The sequence below is a fragment of the Impatiens glandulifera genome, chromosome 1 (genome assembly GCF_907164915.1).
Source record: "Impatiens glandulifera chromosome 1, dImpGla2.1, whole genome shotgun sequence".
NCBI classification, from domain to species: domain Eukaryota; kingdom Viridiplantae; phylum Streptophyta; class Magnoliopsida; order Ericales; family Balsaminaceae; genus Impatiens; species Impatiens glandulifera.
Window position 1 is genome coordinate 112747020 of NC_061862.1, and position 11943 is coordinate 112758962.

General features: G+C 32.3%; 1 protein-coding gene across 1 annotated transcript; it reads left to right on the forward strand.

The window, feature by feature from the left end:
- Positions 1-10285: 10285 nt before the first annotated feature.
- Positions 10286-11299, forward strand: LOC124920450 (cyclin-U4-1). The gene is made up of 2 exons (XM_047460977.1): positions 10286-10712; positions 10910-11299. The coding sequence occupies exons 1-2, from the start codon at positions 10303-10305 to the stop codon at positions 11193-11195; spliced, it is 696 nt and encodes a 231-aa protein (XP_047316933.1). The 5' UTR covers positions 10286-10302; the 3' UTR covers positions 11196-11299.
- Positions 11300-11943: the final 644 nt, after the last annotated feature.

Sequence of the window (11943 nt, forward strand, 5' to 3'; positions counted from 1 at the left end):
TAGAGAAGCGCCCACTGCCTGAAGAAGATAACTAAAAAGTTCTATACAATGGATCTTTTAGAGAGGATTTTGAATACCCAATTCAAATATTTATTCACAGCCCCAGGCTTGTAGTTCTCAAGAACAATAGTCCATCATATGTTGCTTAGGAGGGTAAGATCAAACTCGAAGGAGATTACATTCATGGTCAATGGGCAGAAACTTGTATTTGGTATGAAGGAGTATTCCTTGGTTACAAGCCTTAACTTTAACAGATTTTCTATGGTTAGCGAAGAAGAAGATGAATATCGAGGTTGTCTACCTCTCTTGATGAAATATTTTAAAGAGAAATTGACTATACGAATGAACGAGTTTGAGTCTCATTTTATGTCATGTACTGACAAGGAAGATGCATGGAAAATGGGGCTGGTATGCCTAATTTGCTAGTACCTATTTGCATTTGACCCAAGGAGGATTGAATTTGTCAAAATCCTCCACATGGTGGAAGACGTGGAAACTTTTCTCCGATTTCTATGGGGGAAGGTCTCCTTTAGAGCCACCCCGAAGGGTCTAAACAAGAACATGAAACGTCTCAGTTCTTTATATTTTAACAAGAAGGAGGAGAAATTGAGTACTGATCCTTTTGATCCTTTTGCTTATAACGTTTATGGGTTCGCACTAGCATTTCAAGTGCGGACATATGAGGTCATCAAAATCTTTGTCTCTAAATTCGCCAACAGGAATGAGCTTAATAATCCTCGATTCCCAAGGTTATCATTCCAACAGGAAGAACACCTTACATGAGATAAAGTATGTCTTTCAGACCACGGATCTAACTGAGATGGAAGAGTACTCAATGTAGAAAAGCTTATATAGTGGGGTGAACTTTGAACAAATAGACGAATCAGCTGATGATTTGTTTGAGGGACTTACAGATGGTAAGAGTTCCAAAGGTGAAGATGAAGATGAAGATGAAGAACCTAAAGAGCCTACTCCCAAACCTGCCACCAAGAAGAGAAAGGCTGAAGCTACTCTAAAAGAAGTCAATCTGAAGAGAAAGCTTTCTTATGATGTACAATGTAGTCCCTTAAACATTATTCCAAACCTACACACATTCTTAGTCCCCCCACCGCGACGTCAAGTTCAGCACCTTCTGTTGGATATAAATGTGATGAGTTGAAGGAGGAGCTGAAAGAGATAAAAATAGAGCTGAAGGAGGAGCTAAAAGAGCTGAAAACAAAACTAAAGGAGGAGATCAAAGAGCTGAAAATAACCATCAAAGAAACTCAAGAAACTCACCATGCTTATACGAAAAAGTTGGTTATTAGTATGTCCGAACAATTATTAGCCAAATCCAACCAAAAGATGGTCATATTATTAGCCAAATTAGATAATATGGAGGAGAAGAAGAAGAAGATAAATGAGAAGAAGAAGAAGGAGGTGAAGAATGAGGTTAGATACTGAAATTTGACAAGGGAGTCCCTTCGCGAGACGTGAAGTCCCTTCACGATACGATTTTACCCTTCGAGAAAGGACTTCACGTCTCGCGATGAAGTAATGTAACTAACCAAAAGATTTTTCCATTTTGTAGACGAAGACGAATGAAGGTGAGGAGATGGAGAAAAAGAAGGAGGTGAAGGTGAAGGTGAGGAAAAGGATGAGGAGAAGGTGGAGAAGAAGAAGGAAGATTAGGAGAATGTGGAGAAGAAGATGGAAGATGAGGAGGATGAGGTGAAGGTGGAGGATGAGGAGATGGTGGAGGATGAGGAGAAGGCGGAAAATACGAAGGAAGATGAGGAGAATGTGGAGAAGAAGAAGGAAGATGAAGAGAGTTTGGAGAATGAGGAGAAGGTGGAGAATGAGAAGGAAGATGAGGAGAATGAGGAGAAGGTGGAGGATGAGGAGAATGTGGAGAATATGGAGGATGAGGAGAAGGTAAAGAAGAAGAAGGAAGATGAAATGGTGCTCAACGAAATTGTGTGACAAGAGGTTAAGAAGAAGAAAAGAAGAATGATGAATATGATGATGATTTCAAAGTATACAATACTCCCCTAAATCAACATTTGAGCGAATAAGGTGGATAAGGAAGCCGAAGATAACCCTTCGGGAAAATGGGGAAAGACAAATGATCCAAAAACAGTCAATCCCTTTCAAAAATTTGAAGATTATCTACTAGATGAAGTACAAAAATGGATGACAATTCCATAGAAAAGAAGGATCTCCATACTTGCGAAACAGGAAAGGATATCTTTCATAGAATTCTAACAAGGTTCACCTGGCTTCAAAATATGGTAATTCGTGGAATTCATCATTAATGTTATTCTAACAAGGTTCTTTGATATTGAATATTTTCCCATTGTGCAGGAAATCGACGCATGCTGCCACCTGTTGAGAAAAAGGATTGCAAAATATCAAAGACTTATAAGAATAAAGCAACAATCGGGGATTGCTTACTCGGAGATAAGCTTAGGCGAGAGTATGACACTTTTCGTAAAGATCCTGAAGAGTATAAAATCTCAGAATTTGTCGAGTATTACTGAGGTGATGAACATAGATACATGCTTGAATGGAAATCAATATACGATATATATGTGCATGTGAACATTATTAACAAGCACTGGATACTGTGTGTTGCTCTTCTACAATAGTGGTGCATTGGCGTTTATGACTGCGATTCTTATCTTTTTAAGAATCTTGATCCATACTTGAAACTACTGTGTGAAATGATTCCATATTTGCTTGTAAAGGGAAGCTCTGCTCCTGAGCAAAGAAGGTTTCCTAAGATAAGTTTAATGCCCATGACATACAAAAGACTTCCACACCCGAAAGGTAACAATGCAGCTAAGAGAGGGGAAGTCCCTAGAGCAACTCAGAGCGAGGACTGTAGTTTCTTCATGTTAATGTATATGAAATACTTGAATGCTAACCAAGGTGTACAGAATGTGACCTGAGATGAAATGGATTTTTGGAAAAATAAGTTTGCGGTCAGGTTATTCCATTAAATTATAGAACCATAGTTGTTGTATTTTGTAAAGTTGATGTAATGTTAATATTTTATACTTAAAGTGAATTTGAAGTGAATTTTGGAGAGAACTTGAAGTGAATTTTGTATATTTTGTATTCTGGCTTATTTTGTATTCATTACATAGGATAATTTGTACTTGAAGGGACTTCACGTCTCGCGAAGGGACTTAACATCTAGCGAAGGGACTTAACGTCTAGCAAAGGGAATTCATGTCTAGCGAAGGGAATTCACGTCTAGCGAAGGGACTTCATGTCTCGCGAAGGGACTTCACATATTGCGAAGTGATTTCACATCTTGCGATGGCACTTCGCGATGGGACTAATAGTTATCGCGATGAATGGGAAGTCCCTTATCGAGGCGATGGGAAGTCCCTTCTCGTGAATTGATAGCCTATGTTTTCTTTAGATCTTAAACATACCAAAGAAATGAACATGAACTTTAAATCTAAAACATACCAAAGAATTGGAAGATACTTTCAAGTGAAAACCTTCATTTTGTGTATGCGTAAGTGAAACTTCAAGGATGAAGTACAGTATGGAAGGATTCTAAATTGAGTATCCTTCCATGCCTGCACTTCAGAGTTAAAGATAACCTTCAATGTAAAACCATTTTGTGTATGTGTAATAGAAATTTTACCTCTATTTATAAAGAAAAGAAACATAAAAAAAAGTGTAACTTTAACTTTAGTTTGAAGATTGGCGTTTAAGAAATGCACTAATTTGAGATTATAGTTTGATCTCTTTAGTCTATTCAATTAACAACATAAGATGAGCTATCCCAAACCACCACAGTCTTAAAAATATAGTAAACTAGATGAGTTACAATAGATAATTCAAGCTAAAGGCTTATACTGCTGAGATGATGGCTCATGATGCTGAGATGATGATGCTCTTACAGTAGATGGTGCAGGAATCACTACTTTGCATGTTGCCTTATTATGTCCTAGTCCAGCACATGAGCTACATCGTCTCGGGACCTTACTAACCTCACTTTTGGATGACCTACGCTTTGTTTGTGGACGCCCTTTCTTAACCTTAATAGGTGGTTTTAGACACACACGTTGTTTGATAATTTCGAGAACATCCCAATTGTCTTCATCACCAATAGGATAACATGTCTCCGCATATGCATTCAACCAAGATTCAGTTGTGTAATACCTGTGAGCAAGGAAAATGGAATGATTAAACAATTGGTTAAATAGATTGAACATGTGAATTGAATAATACATTGAGCAGAAGTCATAAGAAACCAAATTCCGTTGATGGGCAGCAGCCAGTGCATGCGTATAAGGAAGACTAGATACTTCAAATACCCTACAAGTGCAGTTCATGTCTTTCAAATTGACTTTAAAATGGGACTCATTGTCATGCACATAAAACTCGAATCGATTAAGCGAGAATACGGTATAGAATCTGACTTCTCGAATTCCTCACGTAATAACTTTTCATAAATTTAAGATAAAAGTATTTGGCGGTTGGACACTTTTTCTCTTATATCATTAAACTAATGTTGTATTGTAAATCTTAAATACTTAGTCATTGTTGAAATGTGATACTTCCTGACTTCCCTACTCAAACTATTAAAACTTTGAGCATAATTGCTTGTGAGTTGATTGTATCGCTTACTAAGGAAAAATGCTCTACTCCATTTTTGGAATAAATTTCTTCCAAATAGGCAACAATCCTTTGATTCTTAACCCTGATCTTGTCAAAAAAACCGATTAAAGTTGGAGACTTTGTACGAATGAGAAGCCAAATCAAACTTCGCGTGATATTTATCAATTTTGAATTTGGTCATATTATTCATCTTTATGTGATATGTGCACGTACCGTGGTATGCTTCTGGAAAAACATCACATAAGAATTGACAATGATTGGGTGTCTATCGGATACGAAGACGAGATCATCAACTAATCCAACTTTATCTCTTAGTTTTTGCATTAAAATAAGTCCAGGAGTTATTATTCTCTAAATCAATAACGTCGAATGCGACAAGATATAGTTGTTCATTTGCATCTAATGCAATAGCCACCAATAGTTGACCTCCCACCTTGTGCTTAAGAAAACTAGCATCAATGCACAATACATGACGATAATAGGTTTTGAAACCCCTAATTGAGAGGCCTATGGACATGAACATATACCTGAAGTGGTTGAGCTCGTCTATCTGGATGTCTGTTATGGTATCCGGATTATTCTTCTCCAACATATAAAGATATGATAGCAATTTTCTATAGGAATCCTCTACCGATCCTCGCACCGCCATTAAAGCCTTTTCCCTTGACCTCCAAGCCTTATTATAACTCAAATGTATCCCATAAGTTGTCTGCATGTATTCAATTATTTTCTTAGGTAAGTGGTCTTGGTGATGGTCCATGTACTTACTTTTCATGTAGTGCCCAATAACCCATGCTAGTGTTTGTATTATTTTCTCTGGCCTCGAAAAAACTGAGTAGGAGTGTTGTTGGTCAAATTTCTGAATCTCAAACATCTTAGATAATTTACATTTCACAGCATGCAATCTCCACTTGCATGTCTCATCCAAACATTTCACATACCAAAGATGTTTTCTTCACTTCTCCACTTTGAATTCAAAATGATTAGTCATCGCATATTTATATAACCTCAGTTAAAGTTTTTTTTTATTATCAAACAACGCACTGACTTCCAATACGGTTTCACTACTTCATGTCATTGCAAATGAGAGGTTTGTCGGTGATGAGTCTGTCGGGTTTGTTGATGGTGTAGTCATTGATGCTCTTGCACTAGATGGTGTAGCCATTGACGCTCTTACACTAGATGATGTAGGTATTGATGATCGTTCTGTCGATTGAAATGAAGTTCTTGGAGTATATGGTGTAGGTATTGATGTTCGCTGAGGCGTGGGTGTAAATGATGGTGCGGCACTAGTAGTAGCATGCAAGTCATAAGTAAGTATCCCATAATGAGGCAAAGAGTTTTCTTTTGTTGCTTCATTTTGACTTTCAAAGACATCCTGCGAGGGTATAACTCATGGTATACTTTTTTGAGTAAGTGGTAAAGTTTTTTTAGTAAGTGATAATGGTAGTATACTTTCTTGAGTTGGGTATGTAAGTAGTGGTATCTTTTATTGAATAAGTGGTGACTTCTCTACTAAAGAGACACACAATGGTGACACAGTGCGACCTGAAATCAACCGTGATAAATATGTGATCACATCCTCATCTTGATCAATAACAAGAGGGGGATGATTTGTGATACGCGGAACATCATACTTGACTTGAAACACTAAATCATATGTAGATTTTTGCACATTAAGTCTATCATAGAGGATATTAACTAATTCAACAAACGTATTATTTTGGGGTACATCCATTGTTTTGATTTAAGTTGCATGAAAATACATTATACCATCAGCAACAAATTTCCAATCTCCATTATAAAAAACGAATACTTCAGCTACAATAAAAAGACATGAATGGATAAATAATAATATTGAAGTCATGCAATTATTCATTAAATACGTTCCCTTTGCGAGATGATCGTACCCTTCGCGAGAAGTCTCATTGCAAAAAGGGCCCTATCGCGAAAAGGGAAGGCTCTTCGCGAAGGGATGTCCCTTCGTGAAAAGGGAAAGCCCTTCGCGAAGGGATGTCCATTCACGAGAAGCCCCATAGCGAAAGGATGTCCCTTCGCGAGAACCCCAATCGCGAGAATCACATAAAACTTCCCTGAAACGGAACCGAATCAGAACATCATCATCGACAAGATGAAATCATATGCATGCATTTAAATAAACAATAAAAATAACAAACAGATTGAGAGTACCAGTTGCCACGGTGCTCGTGCTCGTCGTGCTCATGGTGGTGTCCGTCGAAGATCGTCGCTGTTTAGAGAGAATGAGGAGAATAGTGAGAAGAGAGAGAATGAGGAGAAGATAAATGAAAAAAGAGGCCAAAATTATATTAAATAGTAAGGGTATTTTGAACTTTTCACATTTTTTCCTTCGCGTGACGATCCTCCCCATCGCGTAACGCGATGGGGGTATTTTCGTCAAAAAAATATAAAGTGGTCACCAGCGCAATTAAAATTATGCGTTGGTCACCATCTCATTTAAGGCCCTTTTTAGGGTCATTTGGTCAAGTTTTCCGTTTTGTTAGGTTGCAAGTTCAAAACATACCTATATCATTTTTATTTTATTTTTAACCGTTTTAAGTTTATGTGCGGGTCAACCCACACTCCGACTCAAGTATCAATTTACTCTCACATATATATCCAAATTAATCACAATTCTCGACCCGACAATTTGAACATTTTAAAAATTAAACATCATGTTATATATATATATATATATATATATATATATATATATATATATATATATATATATATATATATATATATATATATATATATATATATATATATATATATATATATATATATATCCCATCAATTCATAATTGAAAGAAACAATAACGTTTTTTTTGTATTTATCTTTCTTAAAATAAAATCAGTTATTTATAATTTAAAGGAGAGGTTATGAATGTGTAAGGCTAATTATCCTTTAATTCCCAAAAGTAATATATTAATATATTAATACCTTGATTAATTTCAATGTCTATCCCATATTCTCAATTAAAAGTAGATAGAATTCATTAATAAGAGACAAAAAAAAGTCAAAAGTTTATGATTTTCTTGCTGATAACTTTGACTCATATCTTCATAAGATAATAAATTAATTAAATAATATATTATTATTATTATTATTATTATTATTATTATTATTATTATTATTATTATTATTATTATTATCTTACCGTTTCCATGAATGTTTCTCTAACATCATATATATATATATATATATATATATATATATATATATATATATATATATATATATATATATATATAATTTTAAAAAATAGTATGTTCTTATGATACAATGTCACATAATATAAAATTTTAAGAAACATGAAATTTTAGTTTGAAAATATTATTGTTAAGGATTTTTAAACTATATCATTTTCACTTGACTCATAGCTATAGCCAAGTGTCTTGAAAATTTGAGCATAATGCAAATTTAAATTTTGAAGTCTCTCAAACAATAAAAATAAATTAAAAATTTTAATAATATAAAATGAGATATAAATAGTTAATATTTTATAATACAGAAATATGAGATAAAAAAGGAGATAAAAAAGATATATATATATATATATATATAATATTTAATATTAAAGGAGATAAAAAATAAAAAAATAAAATTAATAACATAACACTATTAAATATTAAAACATGGGACACTAACAACTAGGGATGGCAATGGGGCGGTTCGGGGCGGGGAATGTATTTACCGTCCCCGCACCGTTTTAATTTCGGGGAATTTTTTAATACCATCCCCGCCCCGTTCGGTTTTTTTCGGTTTCGGGGAATCCCGCGGGACACCGTTAATAATTATTTTTATTTAAAATAAAATAAAAATTATACAATAAAATTATATAAACAAGTTTTTAATATAATATATATTATAATATATTAAAATTTATATTATTATAAAGAAATAACATTACTACTCTTATAAAATATAGTGAATAAATAAATATATTAATAATTTAATATATTTAATTATGTTTATGGTGTTCGGGGCAGATTCGGGGTAGATTCGGGGTGAAATCGGGGCGGGTCGGGGCGGGGGATACAAATACCATCCCCGCCCCATTCCTATTCGGTTTCGGGGAAAAACCATCCCAAACGGGGCAATTCGGTTCGGTTTTCACGGGGCGGTTTTAAATTGCCATCCCTACTAACAACTACATAATTTGCCTTACCTTATGACGGACTCTTATAGCTGTGTGAATCTTTAAACTATTAGTTGAATGATGTGCTTCTCTATTTACTTCTTTTTCCATAAATTTAGAATTATGCTTATTTTCCTTTCTTAATATAGAGAAATAATTCATATATTACAGAGTCAACTTCACTTATATAGTAAAATAAACACATTCATCCAAATGTTTATAATTCAAGACTTTAATTAAAAAGCTCATAATATTAATGACCCAACTCATATTTATCTTATTATATATTACATATCTAATAGACTTTTAAGGTTTATATTTTAGACCACAACCATTTCATTATTACAAAATTTTTCTCTTACAGTCCTCACTTCAACTAATTAATAAATCTTTGGTTCTCCAACCATCTCATCATATTATAAGTATTCTCACTTCAGTCAACCAAAATGTTATTTATTTCCTAATTGAACTATTATTTTGAGCATTTTGTATCTTTCATATAAAATTTTATAATTATTTCAAATTTGCACCCGTTTAGATTCAAACTTTTGATTTTTATTATAAATTATAAACACTTAACCATTACATCATTTAAAAGTGTTGATTTATTTTTATAATTTTATGCATTAATATATAATTGATATGACTAATAATTACAAATAAATCACTCAACTTATATAAAAAAAAATTATTCTCAGTACTCAATTATTCTCATTACCTCCCCCTATTATTTGAATATAAAGAGAAACAAATTAAGTTATATATATTTAATATATAATTATATAGTTTATAAAATAATTAATAAAAATAAAATTATTTATTTATTTATATATATATATATATATATAATTATTTATTAAAAATATATATAATAAAATAAAAATAACTCTAAATTATATTCTAATTTGGTTTCTCGTCTTTTTTACGAGATTCAAGAGGATGGTAGTCATTGAAGTATAAAATATCGAGTCGAGAATTTTCAAGAGGTCGATAATTTAGACGTACACTATTATAAATTTAAAATCATATAAGTTTAACTACTTCAAATTTTACTAAATCAGATTTGTTATATTTATTTAAAAACAAATAATTCCAAATCAAATTTTTTTTTTATGACAAAAGGTCCCTCAACATAAAATCTTATCCTTACAATATAAAGGCTACTCAAAAAAGTATTCAATATTGTTCTTCTAATCTAAGTGTATGCAATTATTTAATGAAGATTCATTCGCATGATCATGCAAGGGAACCTGATGCTCTTTTTAGAGAGAGAGAGACCGTTAGCTGGATATAAATCTTGCAGTTTCTAGATTTGCATCTTCATATCATCTATCTCTATTCAAGTAAGGTATAATTTCTTTTAAACATTAGTTTTGTAAAAATAACAAAATTGTGAAAGTAAGGTATCATTTCCATATCTTACATGTAATTTCATTATAGTTAAATTGTTTATGATTAAAAACTTTCTAAATACTTATTAAATGTTTATTATTTTTACATAGATTCTGGGAAAATTACAATGGAAACACAACCGGAGTTGAGGTTCATGACAAGAGTATCATCATTATCATCATCATCAAGGCTTTATCTTAAGCTTGGTTTGGTTGATCAGAACCATCAAGCTCCATCCGGTGTAGGAAACCCTAGGATAATATCTATAATCTCATCGGTTCTTGAAAGATCGGTTAGGGAATCAACTGAGAGAGATGTTACGACGCCTTTTCACAGCAGCAAGCCTCCCGGTCTTGGGATTAGACAATATTTAGAGCGAATATACAAGTATTCGTGTTGTAGCCCTTCGTGTCTTGTGGTTGCTTGTGTGTACATGGATAGGTTTCTTAAACAAAAGGGTCTTCGTTTCACTTTCCTCAATATTCATAGGCTTCTCATCACGAGCATCATGTTGGCAGCCAAGTTTCTCGATGACGAGTAAGTTTTCATTTGAATTCTCTCGACTATTAAAATTTGTATTAATAAAAGTGTCATGAAAAGACTTGCTCATCATGTCATTTGTGATTATAGCTCCATTCGAAATTAAATTATCAATAGTGTTTCCTTTAAGAGGTTACAAAGAAATAAGTGTTACAATATCATTAATAAAGTGACTTTATAATATGAATTAATAGGCAATATGACAATGCACACTTTGGAAAAGTGGGAGGAGTGAGCACCGAAGAGATGAACAAGTTGGAAAAAGAGTTCTTGTCAGCATTGAACTTCAGATTACATGTAACTGTTTCCACTTTCGACGAGTATTGTCTTTGGCTCGATAAAGAAGGGTCGACGGCTAGTGGCCAAATGGAGCAGCCAAGTCCACCTTGTAAACAAGTTGGCTACTTCTCTAGGTTAAGTTATCAAGCAAAGAAGGATGCATCTCATGTCATTGTAGGCTATATGTGTAAAGCTGTTTAATTAAACATTAGATCAATCAATAATAGGAACAGTAATTGTAGTTCAACAAGGCTAGAACCAAACCAAATCAAATGGAATTAGATGTACAAATCATGATTTGGGTTTGGTGTGGAGGTACGTTAAGACTTTCCTAGCGTTTGATACGTGGTACAAATTATATAATGTATAAGTTGTATAGAAGTATAAATGGTACGTAATGATATCTAAATTGTGTAAAATAATATAAGTTGTGTAGGTTATTAATGTTTGGTATGTATAATAAGAAATTGTATAAGTCGTATATGATTTATAATTTTTTTGTTTGGTACATAGTATAAGAATGTAATATAAGTTGTATAAAAATGAATTTAAAATTATTATTATTTTCTATATTTACTTATATTAAAAAAAATATTATTTATTATTATAAATAATTATACTGTTATTATTTAATAATTAATGAAATTTTACTTAAATTATAATATATAACTGTAAATTATATTTATTTCATTTGAATATTATTAATAATTGTAATAAAATAAACTTAAAATAAAATTAATATATAAAATAAATAATATTTTTTTCTAATATAAGTAAACTATAAATTATTGTTATAAAAATAAATAAATATTTTTTAATTAAAATATTGAACTATGTAAAAAATATATATTAAAAATAATTATATATAATAATAATAATATTAAAACTAAATAAAATATATTTAATATATTATATAATAATAAATTATATATAATATTAATAAAAAAGG

Coding starts and splice junctions, on each gene's coding strand:
- LOC124920450 (XM_047460977.1), top strand. CDS start 10,303: ATGGAAACACAACCGGAGTTGAGGTTCATGACAAGAGTATCATCATTA. Junction 10,713..10,909: donor GCCAAGTTTCTCGATGACGA/GTAAGTTTTCAT, acceptor ATGAATTAATAG/GCAATATGACAATGCACACT.